Source organism: Symphodus melops (genome assembly GCF_947650265.1).
Source record: "Symphodus melops genome assembly, chromosome: 8".
NCBI lineage: Eukaryota > Metazoa > Chordata > Actinopteri > Labriformes > Labridae > Symphodus > Symphodus melops.
This window is the reverse complement of record NC_136698.1, coordinates 28,464,428-28,483,573: the sequence shown is the minus strand read 5'-3', so window position 1 is coordinate 28,483,573 and position 19,146 is coordinate 28,464,428. Positions and strand designations below refer to the sequence as shown.

General features: G+C 48.3%; 3 protein-coding genes across 4 annotated transcripts in view; all 3 read left to right on the top strand.

The window, feature by feature from the left end:
• Positions 1-3,289, top strand: part of ddr2a (discoidin domain receptor tyrosine kinase 2a) — a 29,871-nt gene extending 26,582 nt beyond the window's left edge. The window contains 4 exon segments of the mRNA XM_079351141.1: positions 526-723; positions 1,236-1,470; positions 1,563-1,712; positions 1,787-3,289. Of these exon segments, the coding sequence (XP_079207267.1) occupies positions 526-723; positions 1,236-1,470; positions 1,563-1,712; positions 1,787-1,918 (715 nt within the window). The 3' untranslated portion in view covers positions 1,919-3,289.
• Positions 3,290-3,889: 600 nt separating this feature from the next.
• Positions 3,890-8,724, top strand: hsd17b7 (hydroxysteroid (17-beta) dehydrogenase 7). The gene is given in 11 exon segments (XM_079350168.1): positions 3,890-3,982; positions 5,868-6,074; positions 6,172-6,264; positions 7,129-7,243; positions 7,532-7,673; positions 7,676-7,713; positions 7,960-8,073; positions 8,159-8,215; positions 8,288-8,321; positions 8,324-8,379; positions 8,465-8,724. Coding segments are annotated over 11 exon segments (936 nt in total). The 5' UTR covers positions 3,890-3,947; the 3' UTR covers positions 8,510-8,724.
• A 3,865-nt stretch (positions 8,725-12,589) lies between these two features.
• serbp1a (SERPINE1 mRNA binding protein 1a) lies at positions 12,590-17,152 on the top strand. Of its 2 annotated transcripts, none has more exons than XM_079350361.1 (9): positions 12,590-12,973; positions 14,099-14,273; positions 14,957-15,103; positions 15,193-15,261; positions 15,344-15,418; positions 15,524-15,692; positions 16,003-16,047; positions 16,125-16,319; positions 16,731-17,152. In XM_079350361.1, exons 1-9 carry the CDS (start codon positions 12,718-12,720, stop codon positions 16,785-16,787), a joined length of 1,188 nt encoding a protein of 395 aa, XP_079206487.1. In that variant the 5' UTR covers positions 12,590-12,717; the 3' UTR covers positions 16,788-17,152. The 2 variants fall into 2 exon arrangements, with proteins under 2 accessions (XP_079206487.1, XP_079206486.1); XM_079350360.1 differs by having other exon boundaries at positions 12,591-12,973; positions 15,190-15,261.
• The last annotated feature ends 1,994 nt before the right edge of the window (positions 17,153-19,146 follow it).

The following is a 19,146-nucleotide window of genomic DNA, read 5'->3' as shown; positions in this document are numbered from 1 at the left end:
ACACATTTTCTGATAAGTGGAGCAGGCAGAAGACGGAGAGGATGGACTTTTCTCATCATTGGGGGGTTTGGAGACAGATAGAGACACATGTTAGAGGAACATGGAGCAGAGGATTCTGGGTAATATGTGACCTTTAAGCTGATGCAATATTTCCAATTGTTAAAAGGAGGTGACCCCTGTATGGAAACAGTTTGTTTAAAGCCCTGCTTGGCTGTTACCTTAATAACTCAGTATTTTCTGTATGATTCATAGTTTCGTGTCTTTGAAATCGATCGTCCCTTTTAAGAGTCAAACGAAGGATGTTGCTGCCTTGTGATTAAACATAAATATGTCAACAAACACACAGATGTGAATACAAATAAAACGCTAGCTTCAATAACAACAAGCTTGGTATTGCCAGCACTTGTCCACAAACAGATCTGTGTCCTCACATTGTCCACTTATAGAAAGTCTGAATTTATAGCCTGAGACAGAGAAGCATGAGAAAGTACTTCAGATTTGTTTTTCCTGCTTTTATTTTGGTAGGAATGACTTCCTGAAAGAGATAAAGATCATGTCCCGTTTGAAGGACCCAAACATCATCCGGCTGTTGGCCGTGTGTATCTACAGCGACCCTCTGTGTATGATCACAGAGTACATGGAGAACGGAGATCTCAACCAGTTCCTGTCCCGCCATGAACCCGAGGGCCAGCTCGCTCTGCTCAGCGACGCTCCCACGGTCAGGTGAGTGGTGTGCGTGACCTTGGCGTGACCTTCTGCATGTTTTTTCAGGTTGTGTCCAGGACACTTTCTTTCTTCCTGGTGAAATAAAGGTTGAATAAAATAAAAGGTTTACTTTAGGGCTGCATGCTGCTGCAGTGGTTAGCTCTGACAGTGAGGAGGTTGCTGGTTTGAATCCCCGTCTGTCAGCAGCCTCTCTGTATGTTCTCCCCGTGCATGGCGTGGCTTCTCTCGGGCTTCCTCCCACAGTCCAATCACATGCTAGTTAGCTTAGCTGCTGATCAGGGTAACATGCTAGAGATAAAATGATGCAGCCCTGTGATTGGCTGGTGAACAGTTCAGCGTGCCCCTGGTCCTGTGACAGCTGGGATCAGCTCCAGCCCCCCACAACCACTTACAGGACAAAGCGGTGGAGATAATGGATGTCTATAATTAGAGATAGGACAGTGGAGAGCGTGGGGATAGCCTCGGTCTGCTGGCGCCCCACATGACACTGTCTCTGCTCCCTCTTCCAGCTTCAGTAATCTGTGTTACATGGCGGCTCAGATCGCATCAGGGATGAAGTACCTCTCCTCTCTGAACTTCGTGCATCGAGACCTGGCCACGAGGAACTGCCTGGTGGGCAAAAACTTCACGATAAAGATTGCGGACTTTGGCATGAGCAGGAACCTTTACAGCGGGGACTATTACCGTATTCAAGGGCGAGCGGTGCTGCCTATACGCTGGATGTCATGGGAGAGCATCCTGCTGGTAAGATCCCTGCTCAGCCTCCCGGGTGTTCGTGTGCCCGTCTGGGAGTTACAAACATTCCTGCCTCCAGTTATAGCTGTTCTCTTTTGCAGGGAAAGTTCACCACAGCTAGCGACGTGTGGGCCTTCGGGGTCACCCTGTGGGAGATCCTGAACTTCTGCAAGGAGCAGCCTTACTCCCAGCTCACTGACGAGCAGGTGATAGAGAACACGGGGGAGTTCTTCAGGGACCAGAAAAGACAGGTGAGGGTGGTTGACAACATTTGATACACACATATAAAAATCAGCGGCTTCACTGCTTGCTCCCTCTCCTTCAGATCTACCTGCCTCAGCCTGTGCTGTGTCCAGACTCGCTCTACAAGATCATGCTGAGCTGCTGGAGGAGGAACGCCAAGGAACGACCCGCCTTCCAGGAAATACACAGAGCCCTCTTGGATACGCATGCATAAGCTGGGCCAATGTTAAAGACAGTGATTCCCCGTCTGCTCCTTCCCTGGAAGAGCTGGAGCATGACGAGAGCAGACCGTGAGTCAGACACCATCCAGGTTTAAGATCACACAAACAGGTCATGGACTTACACACGACAAAGATGGACTACCGGAGCCTTTTGGTGTGTGTGTGATCTTTAACATGCTTACAGCTAGCAGTCAGAGGAATCTCTCCTGTTGTATAAAACACCAACACATGTTTAAAGGTTCTCAAGTTAAAAAGAACCCAAAATAAATGTAGCAAGTGATATTCAAGCACTTTTTAAAAATGTTTTATATCATTCCTTTTTGTACGCAGGTCTAGTTTTTCATGTGTTTTATATCAGACGTTGTGTAAAAGCTTCCTGTTCCAGGACTGAATGTAGAAGAAGAGCCGTCACATTTCATCTCACAGACCGAAGACCATCATCTCATCCTGTCCCTGCACTTCTCTCATGGTTACTCCTCCTGTATATGACTGTGTATTTCCACTAGCTAGACTTCCTCTGTATTCATATTTATGTGTTGTTGTTGTATTTGGGCTCCTTTGTTTGTTTGATGATTAAAATTCAAACCGATACAGTTACTCTTCACCTGGCTTCATTCATAAACACAAAACTGTCCCTTCAGTGTCTCTGTAGATAGTGGTCCTCAGTTTCTCTGTATTTATTTTGTCCCTTCAGTCTCTCTGTAGATAGTGGTCCTCAGTGTGTCTCTGTATTTATTTTGTCCCTTCAGTCTCTCTGTAGATAGTGGTCCTCAGTGTCTCTGTATTTATTTTGTCCCTTCAGTGTCTCTGTAGATAGTGGTCCTCAGTGTGTCTCTGTATTTATTTTGTCCCTTCAGTCTCTCTGTAGATAGTGGTCCTCAGTGTCTCTGTATTTATTTTGTCCCTTCAGTCTCTCTGTAGATAGTGGTCCTCAGTGTGTCTCTGTATTTATTTTGTCCCTTCAGTCTCTCTGTAGATAGTGGTCCTCAGTGTCTCTGTATTTATTTTGTCCCTTCAGTCTCTCTGTAGATAGTGGTCCTCAGTGTCTCTGTATTTATTTTGTGCCTTCAGTCTCTCTGTAGATAGTGGTCCTCAGTGTCTCTGTATTTATTTTGTCCCTTCAGTCTCTCTGTAGATCGTGGTCCTCAGTGTCTCCATAGTCATATCCGCCTGATGACATCACACATTGACCTTTGTTGGCGTTCCTTTCAGCTGTTTGACCTCACTTTGGGACCCCTAACTACTTCCTGTTTCTGGGCTGAACTTCCTGTCCTAGCCTTCCATCAAACAGAAGCTCATTACTTTATTTCAAAATAAAAGCACATAGCATGTAAAGTACTCCCTTAGAGTACTTACGCCTTAGACAAAGAACATTTTCAAAATAAAAGCTGACTTTGTCTTTTTGTTAGAAAAGCAGATTAATTTAAATATGATGAATCGGAGCTCAGCTGTGGAGGATGGAAGAGGACGTGTACTGCAGGACGACTTCACATTCAAATATGATTGGACGACAGCTTCTAGTCATCAGCAGTTGGCTGGTTTCCTCTTTCATTATTCTGTGTGTAAGTCTGAACAGTACCAACATGTTTACGAGCTGGTTCCTCTTATCACAGGCCGTTGTTCTTCTTCTCCTGTACATAAATGACACGCCTGTCTGAGCTGCAGGGTCCATATCGAAGAGCTACAGGTGAGACACAGACAGATGATGGTGAAGCTGCAGCTTCTTTTAACTTCTTCTTCATGTCAGTGATGAAGACAGAGGCTGTTTATCCTGCAGGACGGGACACATGTTACAGTACTTCCTCAGGCTGCACTGTGTGGGCGGTCCTTAAACTGAGCCCACTGGTATCCCCAGCTTATTGGCTGACGGCTGCTGTGCTGTCCAATCAGGACACAGAGGTGGAGTTGATGGTGTGACCTCACAGGAACTGAACATTTGGCATGGAGGAGTGGCAGGACTTGTTGCTGTGAAGATCAGGGAGCAGAAGATAAACTGTGACTCTCCAGGGTCGAGCACAGAGCATGAAGAAGGTGGTTTTAATAACGGGAGCAAACAGGTAAAATGTTCTGTTTCTGTGTTAACTTTGTTTAACTGTTACTAAAGTCTGGCATCTCAAATGTCATGAACTCAGAGAAGTGTCTTTACAGACATGTCAGGGAGTCATTTGACTTCCAGCTTGTTTATTATTGTTTGTATGGACGAGGCATCATCCGTCTGATTCCTTTATTTACATCTTTCTGTAACAGAACTCTTTTCTGAACACAGTTCATAAAGCTGCATGTTTGTGAATCCAATCTGAGGATGACTGCTGATATTACCCTCAAACTCAACACATGTAACAGATGTTCAGTTTGTGGACAAATAAAACACATCTGGCTCGTTTCCACTTTGCTCTAAAGACCAGAGCAGCACAGGTCGCTGATAAAGTTGCACAATCGTTCAAAGTGCAACGAATGCTTGAATAGAATGAATGCAGAGAACTGCTTCAGATAGAAGTGATTGTACCCGAGCTAAAAAGCCTCTGCATGTTTCTAATAAGCTCCAGCAGCAGAAAGCTGCTCAAACTAGGATCAATGTTGGAGATGAAACATGGAGAGAGGTTAGAACGCAGAAAGCTTTACAGACCCATGCAGAGCTGGCTAAACACTGAAGCTACAGTGTCCACCACATGCAGAGCTGGCTAAACACTGAAGCTACAGTGTCCACCACATGCAGAGCTGGCTAAACACTGAAGCTACAGTGTCCACCACATGCAGAGCTGGCTAAACACTGAAGCTACAGTGTCCACCACATGCAGAGCTGGCTAAACACTGAAGCTACAGTGTCCACCACATGCAGAGCTGGCTGAACATTGAAGCTACAGTGTCCACCACATGCAAAGCTGGCTGAACACTGAAGCTACAGTGTCCACCACATGCAGAGCTGGCTATACACTGAAGCTACAGTGTCCACCACATGCAGAGCTGGCTAAACACTGAAGCTACAGTGTCCACCACATGCAGAGCTGGCTAAACACTGAAGCTACAGTGTCCACCACATGCAGAGCTGGCTAAACACTGAAGCTACAGTGTCCACCGCATGCAGAGCTGGCTAAACACTGAAGCTACAGTGTCTCTACATGCAGAACTGGCTAAACACTGAAGCTACAGTGTCCACCACATGCAGAGCTGGCTAAACACTGAAGCTACAGTGTCCACCACATGCAGAGCTGGCTAAACACTGAAGCTACAGTGTCCACCACATGCAGAGCTGGCTAAACACTGAAGCTACAGTGTCCTCCACATGCAGAGCTGGCTAAACACTGAAGCTACAGTGTCCACCACATGCAGAGCTGGCTAAACACTGAAGCTACAGTGTCCACCACATGCAGAGCTGGCTAAACACTGAAGCTACAGTGTCCACCACATGCAGAGCTGGCTAAACACTGAAGCTACAGTGTCCACCACATGCAGAGCTGGCTGAACACTGAAGCTACAGTGTCCACCACATGCAGAGCTGGCTATACACTGAAGCTACAGTGTCCACCACATGCAGAGCTGGCTAAACACTGAAGCTACAGTGTCCACCACATGCAGAGCTGGCTAAACACTGAAGCTACAGTGTCCACCACATGCAGAGCTGGCTAAACACTGAAGCTACAGTGTCCACCGCATGCAGAGCTGGCTAAACACTGAAGCTACAGTGTCTCTACATGCAGAGCTGGCTAAACGCTGAAGCTACAGTGTCCACCACATGCAGAGCTGGCTAAACACTGAAGCTACAGTGTCCACCACATGGTGACCTGTGAGAGAGGAGGGGGGGAGACAGCTCTCTGTGATGATTAGAGTTTAGACTGCAGTACTCATTTTAAACACTAGGGGGCAGAGTGACAGACTGCTCCGTACATAGAAGTGCATTATTGACACCTTATGAGTGACAGTCTGTGTTGCATGGCGCTGCAGCGGTATTGGCCTATCGCTGTGCGAGCGTCTCCTTTCAGAGGACACAGAGGGGCTCCAGCTGTGTTTGGCGTGCAGAAACATGCGAAGGGCTCAGGCAGCTCGCTCCGCCCTCCTGACCTCTCACCCTACAGCGCAGGTCGCCCTCCTGCAGATGGACACCAGCAGCATCACATCTGTTTTAAACGCTGCACAGGAAGTCAAAGTGAGGTGAGAGACGCACAGCTGCACAAAGATGAGGTGATGTTAGACTCTGTGTGTGCAGCGTGTAACACAGCTAAACACAAGGCACTTTGGATGATCACAGGTACAACCAGCTGGACTACCTCTACCTGAATGCAGGCATCATGCCAAACCCCCAGTTTGATGTTCAAGCCTTCTTCAGAGGCCTCTTCTCCAGGTACGTTCAGCGTCTCAGGCCTCCACGCCATGACAGCGTCTCTGCAGAAACTCCTACATTCTGAGCTGCATCAGTGACTTTTCAAACTCCGATTTGTCTTTTACTGTCTCTGTTGTTAAATATTTTACACTGCATGTCTAATCTCTGGTCCATAATATCTCATTACATTTCAAATAAACCACATTTAACTAACTCTGAGTCAAGCTAACGACAGGCTGAGAGCTGAGGCGGGTTTGAAGCCTCCTGACAAACCGTTACACGGCGCCCACCTGTCAATCAGCTCAGCTACACGCCTTATTGTGAATAACTCTGATCCTTCATCCAATTAAAACTGCTGAGTCATCAAAACATTCCCCCGTACAGTGTGTGTGGATGGAGACATGAGCTAATCACACCTATTTGGTTTTTTGAAGCAGGCTGTAAACATGTTCATGTCTGCTGTAAAAACAGGCTGTTTGAATGGGTGTGTATGTGACTTCCTGTGCTGCTGCAGACAGCCTCTAGTGGACACTCCAGGAACTGCAGCCAGCCTCTAGTGGACACTCCAGGTACTGCAGGGGTTTTAAACTTCTACACTTTTCTGCTTCCTTTTTTGAATCCCGAGGTTGCAGCTGGTAATGACTACAAATCTGCCAATGCAGTAAACACATTTTAATGGTTGAGTGTCTTTAAATAAAAAGTATGATCTTAATTATAAATACATCTCAGTACAACACTTCACATTGTTTTTGCAGGCCTACAGATAAGATGTGTATCCTGGTGTCCAGGTGGATGTGGCTTTTTAATGAGATGTTTCTGGATACAAAAACTACACTTGCTAATATTTGAGGTTTTGCCATGTCGCCTCCATCCTACAGATGTCAGCAAGATCATCAGCATGTTTGCCACCGGCGAGGGGATTCTGACCCAGGAGGACTGCGTCACCCCTGACGGCCTGCAAGAAGTGTTTGCAACCAACCTCTTCGGTCACTTCCTACTTGTGAGTGATTGTTTCTGATTGGTCTTAAAGTTTGGAGCCGAACGGTTCCCTTCAGTTCTCTGCAGAGAGTCTGCTGTTTGCCCTTGGTGTAATAAATACAAGTGACACTGGATCTGTCACTTAGCAACGCAGCTCATTAAAAATTAACAGGATGAAGTGCTGAGGTCACAGTGAACAGTTTTCTGCTTGATGTGTGTTTGCAGAAAACTCCTCCAAGTTTCCTCTCTTGACTCAGAGCTGCATTCTGTGTCCATCCTTTAACTTTCTTCATGTGGTGTTCTGGTCCAGATCAGGGAGTTGGAGCCAATTCTGTGTGACGCCGGCCGGACCTCCCAGTTGATCTGGACGTCCTCCAGCAACGCTCACCGCTCCGCCTTTAACTTAGAAGACATTCAGCACAGAGGAGGAACCCAACCTTACAGCTCCTGTAAATGCTCAGCCTGGCGCTGAACACACACTACAACACACAGGTGTGCTGTCACAGACCCTGAACACACACTACAACAAACAGGTGTGCTGTCACAGACCCTGAACACACACTACAACAAACAGGTGTGCTGTCACAGACCCTGAACACACACTACAACAAACAGGTGTGCTGTCACAGACCCTGAACACACACTACAACAAACAGGTGTGCTGTCACAGACCCTGTGCTCTGCATCACTCTGAACCGTCCCTTTAATGCACCCGTGACCCTTCGTTGGGCTTTCCAGGGTTTGTACTCCTCCGTCATCTGTCCCGGGTTTGTGATGACTAATCTGACCTACCGGATCCTGCCCTCCTTCCCAGCATTCCTCTGGACCCTGCTCATGCCCCTTTTTTGGCTCGTGAGTTCAACTCTGGCAGTAAAAAAAACCCCAACGATTATCAGAAAACTTGAATAAATGTCATCTTTTATTTTCATGATCTCAGATCAGAATGTTCACCAACACGTTCACCCTGACCCCGTACAATGGAGCCAGCGCCCTGGTGGGTACAACTCATTTTAAACTTCCACACTTTGGTACAAATGAACTCATGAAAGCTGCGTATGTTCTGCAGTTCTGGCTTTATAAGCAGATCCCTGAATCCCTCGAGCTAAGTACCACAGTTTAACGTCGGGGCTCGGGAACAACTACACACGAGCAGCTACAGTAAGGAAGAGGAATACTGCTCAATGAAGTCCGTTTGAATCATCATGATCGGCTGCTCATGTTGGGACTTCTGTTCTCCTTGCAGATGGATATTGATCTGGAAACATCAGCGGCTCTGTACCAGGAATGATTACAACTGGAAAGTGAAGTGAGAAGGAAGCTAAAGGAAGAAGAATCTGTGCATGGGCAGAGTCATCCTGCTGCTGAACCTGCATCACAACATCATCACACTAAATAACACGAGTTAAGGTTTATGTTCTCATCTGAAACATGTGCAGCCTCAAATGAACAAGCAGTTATGTATTGACAGCAGGAGAAGACAACGAGTTCAAGCTTTAGAAGAGTCTTCATCATTGTCTCCTCTCATAACAAACAAGCAGCCTGAATATTGAGCTCCTTCATCCTCTCTGTCTGACTCTGTTCATCCTGTTCACACTCATGAAGCACGCGCAGCTTTGTGCAGACACGGAGCATGGCGAGGGTCACCAACTGTTCACCTCATGCCTCCCACGGTGGACTGTGTCCAGTCAGGTTGATGACTCCGTGATCCGGGCGGGAGAGCGCGGTGCCGTCACGCAGCAGCAGGCTGTCAGTGTCGGTCCACATGTTCATCACATACGTGTTGTGCGCGAGTCCCTCCGCGGTGAAAGGCGGGGCCGGGAGGTGCGTGCAGGAGCACCTGAGACCACGCTCCGGATTCGGGGAGCAGACCCAGATGCTGTCGTCCCCCGGTTCCGCTGCCCCACACTCCTCCTCTGCTCCGCTCAGCTTCGGGTTGCAAAAAGCCCAAACCATCCCGCAGAAATAGAGGAAGAACGTGCCCATGACCATCACCATGAGCGCGTACGACTCGATCATAGCTTTGGTGACTGGAGATGTCATCTCCGGGTCTGCAGAAGTAACAGAGTGAGTGTGAGTGTGTGTGTGTGTGTGTGTGTGTGTGTGTGTGTGTGTGTGTGCATCCTCCTGTGGGCAGGATCTCTCTGCTCTGTGTCAGACCTGCACAACAAGCCTGCGTGCTTTCTTCTCTCTCTCTTTGCATTGGAAGTTTAGATTTTTCCAGCTGGATAAGAAGTTAAAGAAGTCCGTTTATTACATTTTAGATCAACTCATTTTCATGATATTGAACAAAATAATCAAAACACTTATAATCAAAGATGCTGTTAACTTACCGTAATGAATTGAAATGTCACTTAAACCCATCTGAAGGTTAAGTAAAGTAACTTACCGTAACACTTGTGATAAGAGCTCAGGTCTGTCTCTGTTTAGGATGAACACACAGATTTCATGTGTCTGTACACATGCAGCATTACTCTGTCTTTCTTGGACAGATGTTGTTTCTGGTCTTTGTTTATGTCTGTCTGCTTACCTCCTCCTTTTAAATGACGCAGAGCAGAGGAGCCTCTTCATCAGTGCACGCGCACAGCTCCATCAGGCTGGTGAAAGGGACTGGGTGCGCGTGCTTCTATTAGGAGTATTATGGTAAAAAAAAAGTTTTCCCCATAGACAGAAACCTTTAAACATTTGTACCATACAGCTGTACCTGTTTGTTCCCTAAATAAACCCCTGAATGGAGTTCATGTTGTCTTTACGTTCAAATGGTTTATAATTATATCCTAAAGTTCAGATTGTTCTAATTTAAGGGAGACAGATGCAGCTGAACAAAATGAGATTGTTTGTCATGCCTCTTTATTTATAAAGCATAACAACATTTAAAGTTATAATATAAAAGCTTATTCACAGACTGTTCTCTGAGTTCATTGAAGCAATGGAGGATTATTTTGACCAATGAGCACGCACGCATGTTTATGAGCTTATAACTCTGTTCCAACACGTAAACCCAAAGAACTTACTGAACAGACTCCTGAACATCCATCAGTGTTAACTCCTCCACTCACACACTGATGGTAGAGGCTGCTGCAGAGTCCATCAGTGTTAACTCCTCCATTCACACACTGATGGTAGAGGCTGCTGCAGAGTCCATCAGTATTAACTCATCCATTCATACACATTCACACACTGATGGTAGAGGCTGCTGCAGAGTAAAGAGTCCATCAGTATTAACTCATCCATTCATACACACTCACACACTGATGGTAGAGGCTGCTGCAGAGTAAAGAGTCCATCAGTATTAACTCATCCATTCATACACACTCACACACTGATGGTAGAGGCTGCTGCAGAGTCCATCAGTATGAACTCTTCCATTCACACACATCTTGGACAAAGCAGTGGGAGCAGCCTGGGGTTAAGAGTGTTGCCCAAGGACACATCGGACATGTGGCTGCAGGAGCTGGGGATCGAACCCTGGACCTTCTCTGACATTGCCTGGGATGATGGTGATGAATGCTGATTGGAGGATCCTCCAGTAGATACATGAGGGAACATCACACACACATCCCGGCCTCTAACTGAAGCTGTTAAATGAATAGATCTGACCACTCACCTTGATATTCATAACAAGCAGGTGATGATCCACAGCAGGGACCAGGTACTGGCACTTATTAACCCAGTGGTTGGATGACTTGTTGTTTTTATGATGAATTAACATCTAATATGACATTAGTCACAGACTATAATGAGCGTGTGAGGGGAAACATGAACATGCTGCACACACACAGCCTGTAATAAACCTCTGCAGTGACAGGAAGTGAACTGGCACCTCCACAGCTACCAGACCAATTTCCAGACTCGGTCCGCATCGGGACTTGAACCAGAAACCCTCCAGTCTCCAACCCAACCTGCCGCCCAGACCTCAAGAGTCCATTAGTCAGCATGACAATGACTCTCAATGCTCCTCACGAGCACAGCTGGCAGGGCTGCAGTTTCCTTATAAGGTCAAAGACCCACAACTCCCTGAAATACCATCATGTGGCTGTCGAGCTGGTTTGATAAGTTCGAACACGTTTTAACCACCGTTTGAAAAACTGGACGTGCTGGGTTCAGACTGAGAGGCGTCTTCAGTTTGAACGGTGCACTGACACCGACTGTACTTACACCCAATGATATCACACCATCCTTTACAAGTGGTCAGGTGGTCTGATGACCGCTGACTTTAAACACATTCTCTAAATATATGACGTTTGTTTAGTGCTGCCTGCAGCAGAGGAGAAACAGGTTTGGATGCTTCCTGTTGGGAAATGAATTGTATTTGAACAAATCAAATGTAAGCTGTCACTTCCCATGAGCCTTCAAATCAAAGCGAGGATGGAGGAGGCGGTTCCTGACATGCAGGGTGAGGCTTTGCTGAGCACTCGTTCAGATCACAGCTGAGTTGGAGTCATTTAAGTGAACATGCAACATGACTGATGAGACCTGAACCATGACCTGATCTGCACTTGTGTTGACTGTGTAAATATAGCTGCTGTGTGGACTGGGAATGTTCTTTTCCTGTTTTTATGTACATGAGGAGCCCGAGGCAGATTTCCATCTCTGGTGTACAATAAAGATTTATTCTGTTCACTCGAGTGTTGCTGCAGCCGTTATAACTTTCTAATGACGGCGAAGCGGCGCCCTCTCGTTTCATACAGCGTTTTAAAGAGCTTGTGTCCAGACTACTGATGATCATAAAACATAAAATCATTTCAATTGACATGGTCAGAATGAACGTGTGCTTTATTTTGAAGGGTTTATTTACATCTGTAGTGCTGCAGCAGGGCCCCCCCCCCTGGATTAGAGACCCGGGTCTCTGTTAAAATAAAGGACAGTATGCAGATTATCTTTCTTCGACCGAGCTGGTTCAGCTTGTGGCCTTCATCAGGGTCATCGGTTAGACCTGAACAGTGTCTGTCTAATCATCTGAGCGAGGGTTTGGGTCACAGGTGCTGCTGGACCTCTTCTGCTCTCCATGCACTTTGTTAGTTTGGGAGGTTCTGTCACAAAGTCTTATTCTGTTTTTTTTTAAATAAAGTATGAATAAATAAAGTGATCAGTTTTACACACTCATCAAACCTGAGACATGTCAGCACCAAACAGCTGCACGTGCTGTCTAGTTCATGTTAATGTTTGTCTGCAACAGTTAAAAAGTGTGAAGAGGTTTAAGAAAGGACTCAAAACACGAGCTCTGCCCATGCGCCCCGTCTGAGCGCTGAGATAGACTGGAGACTGCTGCATTGTGGGTAGTGTAGTTTTAATATAGCACACCGCCCATATGAAGTCATTTCCAGCGTGTTCGCAAAAAACTACAACCCCCACCCGCGCCAGCCTCGAGGTCCCGGATGTCTACCGCGCCGGAAGAGAAGAAGGTCCTTTTCCCAGCCATCTTGTGGCTTCATCTAGCGAAGTGTTCGCACCAAGCCTCGTAGAATCGGAGGAAAATCCTGCTGAAGGGGCGCCATCATGCCCGGACAAATGCAAGAAGGTTTCGGCTGTGCCATAGCCAATCGGTTCGACCAGTTATTTGACGACGAGTCGGATCCGTTTGAGCTGCTGAAGCAAGCAGAGGTGAAGAAGAAGGAGGCTCCTGGACCCGGACCCGCCAAGACCGCAGCACAGGCCGCCAAGCAGCCCAAAAAGGAGTCCCAGAAAGACCGAAAGGTCCCGCTGGCCGATAAGAAGGAGGAGAGCCAGGCCCCCGTCCCGCTGAAGAAAGATGGTGAGACCTGTTTTATCTCTCAGGACGAGCTAACAGGCTAACAGCTTCATTACGAGTTAGCATCGCGTAATGAGCCTCGGCGGTCCGCGTGGCTGACCTGCGTCAGGTGTTCACCAAAGAGCACGTGCCATCTGGACGAGGGGTCCTCGCGCGGGTTTAGTCGTGATTAGTTTTGCAGGTGGACTTGTTTTGGCTCGTCTCCCTCCTCGGCCTTGTTGAACAGGCAGAACCAGACCCGAGCCGAGTCTGGCCTTCACATGTTTAGATGTACTCTCTCTCTCTCCCCCCCCTCTCTCTCTCTCTCATCCACCTCAGGAGCTTTTTATTGTTCTTTTTAAAAAGAAAACCTAAAACTAACCCGTTTAGTGTGTTTGTACATGTGCTGGATTAAAGCGCGTGCAGACGTATAAAACGCGCCTTTCTGCGCGTGCATCCTGTTAAAGTCTTAGTGGCTCGTGAACGTGCTGGATCAGATAAACAGTAGTGTGCAGGTTTGGCTCTTAATGGTGATCCACCTCGTGGTGCTCGTGCGGGGCGTGCTGAAGCTCAGCCTCTTCTCATTGGCGCTCCGTGCATGTGGTCACATCCACGCAGCGTGACGTCTCACTGACGGGCTGTAAACACTCGACCTGAGACTTTCTAACCGTTTCTGTGTTTCTGTAGAGTCTGCAGGTTTTGGACTCTGGCCTGGAGGTGGACTGTTAGTCCTGATCCGTGTGCGCGTGCTTAGATCTGTTTCCCGGGGAGAAGAGGAGACAGGTGCAGCGCCCAGCTGCTGCTGCGTTAGTGCACGCCGTCTATTTTGGTAGCTGGGTCATGGGTGGGACTGTGACAGCGGGGCGGGGACAGTCGACCACGTGCGCCCGGAGTTGTTACACTGTGTTGACTTGCTATCCAAACACGGTGACTGTGCAAATAAAGGCGTTAATAAAAACAAGGCGCGAGCGACCTCGCTCCAAACTCGTGGTCCCGTCTGAGTTTTTAAAGCGTGCGCCCTGACAGCCGCCATGTTTCTCATATTCAGGGTGATAATTGCGTGTTCGCCTCCTTTTCTTTTGTCTGTGGCTCAGCGGTGGGTCCCGGTCCATCAGCTCCTCTTAATCCTCCTGTTGTTTTGTGTCCTAGGTGCCGGCATGAGGAGAATGGGCCGCAAGCCGGAGGGTGACGGCTCCAGACCACAGGGCGAGGGGCGCCCCCCCACAGACAGGCGGCCTGCAGAGAGGCGGCCGCCGCGTCGCTACGAGCGGCCCGCCGGTGAAGGTGGAGAGAAGCCGGAGGGAGGAGAGTTCTCAGTGGAGAAGTAAGTTTGTCGTGAAAGGACGCCGCGACATGAGCAGCGTGAATGATGATGCGTTCAGGGACGGGTTGTTACCAACCGCGCCCGGCGTGCAGCTCCTTTATCTCACCGAGTTTACTCCTCACACCCGACCCAGCGATAGAATGAAGCTTTCAGCGTGACTTATTGAACTGTAGGACTTTAAGGATCCATTCACGCCGCCGTGATGTCACTCACATTAACGCTGCAGTCGAACAGAGAGAACGGCGTGTTGCCAGCTCGCCGCTGTATGACTCTTGCAGGATGAGGTCGTCTCTCTGGATGACACAAAGACGACGGTAGATACTCAGAACAGATTGAGACGTAGCGTTAGCTTGTAACGTTAGCGGTGTCATGGCGGTCTGGGGTTTAGCGGCGTCAGAACGGCGTCTGACCCGAGTTGATGTCTCAGGTTTGATATGAAGAGATCAAAGAGTCGTCTCTGTGCTCGCCATCTTGACCGTCTCAGCTAGTCGTCATGGTAACGGTTTAACACGCATGCTAACTTTGCTAGCGTCTTCCAGTAATGTTACTGTTTAGCTGATCACGGCGTCCTTTGCAGCTTCTCCGGCACGCTGCCTTAAAGGGGGCGGAGCAACCCATGGCGTCATGCTGTGACAGTTGTGAAACGTGCGATGGCGAACATTTGAAACCTTTTCTCTGTCCAGACCCATCGGTGACAGGCCAATGAGAGGACGCGGCGGTGGACGAGGAGGAGGACGCGGCGGTGGAAGAGGGCGCGGCATGGGTCGCAGCGACGGCTTTGATTCCAGAGGAAAACGTGAATTTGACCGACACAGCGGAAGTGACAAATCGTAAGTAACATTAAAATGTCCATGAAAAAAAAAAGTGTATGGCGTGCGTCATGACGCGCGGTGAGCTAAAGCTAACGTTGTTTCAGTAGTCTGAAAGGCGAGGAGAAGCGTGGAGGAAGTGGATCGCACAACTGGGGCACCGTCAAGGACGAACTGAAGTAAGTCAACAAACATCACAAAGTGTTTTCACATCATGACTCAAACGGCGTGACCTTCTGACCGCGGCGTTCGTCTTTGTAGCGAGCTTGACCAGTCGAACGTCACTGAAGAGAATCCCGAGGGAGAGGAGCATCCGCCCGCCGACTCTGAGAACAAGTAAGTCAAACATGTCACACTTCATGTTCCAGCGTTGAGCGTGTCCTCACGCTCACCGTGTCCTCACGCTCGCCGTGTCCTCACGCTCGCCTTCTCGTGTTGAAGGGAGAACGAGGCCGAAGAGGTCAAAGAGGAAGGACCCAAGGAGATGACTCTGGACGAATGGAAGGCCATGCAGGACAAGGAGCGGGCCAAGGTGGAGTTCAACATCCGCAAGGCCAACGAGGGCGCCACCTGGAACAAAGGATTCGTGCTGCACAAATCCAACGCCGAGGTGAGCGCACGTTTAGTGGCGAGCTGCGAGTGCCGGGCCCGTTCTGGTTTCTAACGTGTCACCGAATACTCAGACCTCGGTGAAACCAGAGTTTCCCAGTTGAACTTGAATGCAGCATGAATCAGTGACGGTTTACTCGTTTCTGTATTAAACTGTAATGGCGGTCGAGGCGTGTAATGGTGGTCGAGGCGTGTAATGGCGGTCGAGGCGTGTAATGGCGGTCGAGGCGTGATGACGGCTTGATTGTGCTCTGAGTGTCACTAATCAGAATATCACGTTTCTCACCTTGTTGATGTTTTTGTTTCTGCAGGATAAGAAAGGCGAAGTGATCGAACCCGAGGTCGAGGAGCCCAAGGTAAAGCCTGAAAATGTCCCCGATAAACGGCGAGCTGCGAACGCGAGCACGTCTTTAACGTCTGAACGGTCTTTCAGGTGGACGATGAGCACCACTTCCGAAAGCCAGCCAACGACATCACGTCCCAGCTGGAGATCAACTTCGGAGACCTTGGCCGTCCTGGACACCGTGGACGTGGTGGGCCTCGTGGCGGCCGTGGCGGTCGTGGTCGTGGCGGTCCTCCTCCTGGTGTGGAAACTGCCAGACCGGTCCGTGGACCAAGGCCTGAAAGGGTAGATATTCCATCCGTCTGTCATGCCCCGTCTGTAGGGATGAACACGTTACCATGGTGACCATGATGTGCTCATCAGTGCAGAGGGATGTTTGTCCATACAGCGCCCCCTGCTGGTGACAGAGAACAGTCTGCAGCCTCTACCATCAGTGTGTGAATGGATGAGTTCATACTTGCTGCAGCCTCTACCATCAGTGTGTGAATGGATGAGTTCATACTTGCTGCAGCCTCTACCATCAGTGTGTGAATGGATGAGTTCATACTTGCTGCAGCCTCTACCATCAGTGTGACCTTTGGTCGTTTAGGTTGAAGACTTAAAAAGATTTTGCAAAAACCCCAGAACGTTAACTTCTGTCTGTATCGATAAAGTTTTCTTTGAATGTTCTGACTCTTCCATGTTTGTGTCTTGCAGTCATCTGCGTCCGTGCCCAACGTGGACGACCCAGAGGCCTTCCCGGCCCTGGCCTAAAGGCCGGCAGGTTTCCCTCAGGCCCACAGGAGCCTCTTAAGCACCTCCACTACGAGGCTTGCATGTTCCTGGATCCTTCAGCAAAGTGAAATGATGAAGACTGTCATTAACTGTGGCACTCGACGTGAGGACTGAGTTTTACCCGATTTAAAAACAAGAAGATGGAAAAAAAAAAAAACAGAAATTAAAAAAAAAGAAAAGAAAAAAGGACTTCTTGCTGCTTCGGAGCAACTTATTGGTAGAGGTTTTGTACTTGGAAACAAAGTAGCAGGGATGTTTTCATACAGTATTTTTTTCAGAGGTTATGCATTGTCCATTGATAAATTTTTGTAATTGCTGCTTGAAAAAAAAAAAGCATCAGAAAACGTAAGCGTCAGGCGAGTGTTGATCTCGCCACGAGCCATCGCTTTCTCGCTTAGAAACGAGCACTGTCGGCGCCAGGCCAAGCTGAACGATCCCCGCAGCACCAGGTGTTTCTGAAGATGTTACAGCTTCACTCGTTGAGATTTACAGATTGTCTTTTTTTCTTTAGCACTGGGGTATTGTTTTATATTTTCTACAGGAGGTCTATTCTTCTATGATCTTCAGCCTGTAAATCTCACCTATTTTCTTAAATTCCTTCAGAGACTGTATTTCACATGGTGCGGGCGGGACACGCCTCCGTCTCCTCTGATGGAGGGATGCTGCCTCGATCGAACAGAACCTGTGTCGTGGTTCTGAAATGTTCTCGAGGAGGAACATTAGGTCATTTTGGGAGGAGCTCGTACGTGATAGCTCCTTCGTTAGCATCGATCAGGAGCCGATTCTGAAGTGGATCCACGTGAAGCTGAAACATGTTTCACGTGTCCTGATGAACCTGTGGGGTGCTCTGCAACATCCTCCGTCTCCTCCTCGCTGTGGCCTTCATCTCTGAGTCACGCTCAGAGGAAATGAATCCCACAGCGGGGATGTGACGTGACCGCGCTCCTCCGGGAGGAAGTCCTCGGACCTCCTCTGACTGTTTACACTCCACTCGAGCCTCCGTGGCAGATTTAAGCCCAGCTTCACTTTGTTTCTGTGCTCATCCTTTGCTCCACTGTCGACTCGCCCTGTAGCTTCCACGGTGGCACCACTGCATAATTGCTCTGAAAGAAATACAGCTGTTCATTGTGTGGAACAACTCGAGTGCTCTACTGATGTGTGAATTCCAGCCCTGCTATTAGAGACCTCTGTCGGTAAATAAAGGTGGTCGTTGAATTGTTTTGCATTGTCCCTTTATTCAAACACTCAGAGCTCCAGTGTTACAGGTACAGATACTGACGGACGTCCACCTCCAGGTAAACAGAACGACCAACATGTCGAGGCTTTACAGAGTACATGAGACCTCCTGCAGTACCTGGAGTGTCCACTAGAGGCTGGCTGCAGTACCTGGAGTGTCCACTAGAGGCTGGCTGCAGTACTTGGAGTGTCCACTAGAGGCTGGCTGCAGTTCCTGGAGTGTCCACTAGAGGCTGGCTGCAGCAGCACAGGAAGTCACATACACACCCATTCAAATATGAACATGTTTACAGCCTGGAGCCGTGATCAATCAGGAAACACACGACCAGATCAATCCTGGTCTGATCCTCATTGGTTTCTATGGTAACGGGTAACATCAATACAGCAGCAGATGGAGCTCAGGGAAGTGTGATTATTTCTGTCAGGCTGGTTCACTGATTGAAGTTCACTTCCTGCCTGGTGGATCTACGGCGCCGGCCTGGGCTCCAATTTACTTTACCACACGTCACTCCCCCTGTGCCCACTGTGGTCAGAGGTCAGAGGTCAGGTTCAAACCGGGCCCGACTGTTTGTTACTGCGGTGATTAAAACAAAAACAGGCCTTTAATACCTGTGAATATTTGGCTTTAAGTTTTAGTTTTGTCAGTTTGTGGACTTCAGCGCCCTCCTGTGGTCAAAATAACCAACATAATGTGTCTGATTAAAACATGAGAACAGGATTTCAAAAAGTAATTTTCAAACTCAACAGCCAATCAGAGTCTTCCTCACAGCTGAGCGTGCTATGACGTCAGGCTCCGTCCAAAGATCAGAGAGAGCTCCTCCTACTTTAACCTCTCCGTGTATAAACCTTCACCAGGACACAGAATATGAACCGGTTTCATAAAGAGACAAAGAGAAGCGCTGAGGTCTGTTCCTGTTTCATCACAGGTCCAAACAGGTGGAGTTCTGTTAAAGCTCAGATGTGTGTTCATGAAGATCCAGCAGGAGAGAGGTGACCTGCACACACACTCAGTTACCATAGTAACGGACTGGCAGCTGTCCCGGGTTACACTGACCTCTCCGGCTCAAACAGGCTCCTCTGTTTCAGGGTTCAGTGACTCATA

Coding starts and splice junctions, on each gene's coding strand:
- serbp1a (XM_079350360.1), top strand. CDS start 12,718: ATGCCCGGACAAATGCAAGAAGGTTTCGGCTGTGCCATAGCCAATCGG. Junction 15,419..15,523: donor CCCGCCGACTCTGAGAACAA/GTAAGTCAAACA, acceptor CTCGTGTTGAAG/GGAGAACGAGGCCGAAGAGG. Junction 16,320..16,730: donor GTGGACCAAGGCCTGAAAGG/GTAGATATTCCA, acceptor TGTGTCTTGCAG/TCATCTGCGTCCGTGCCCAA.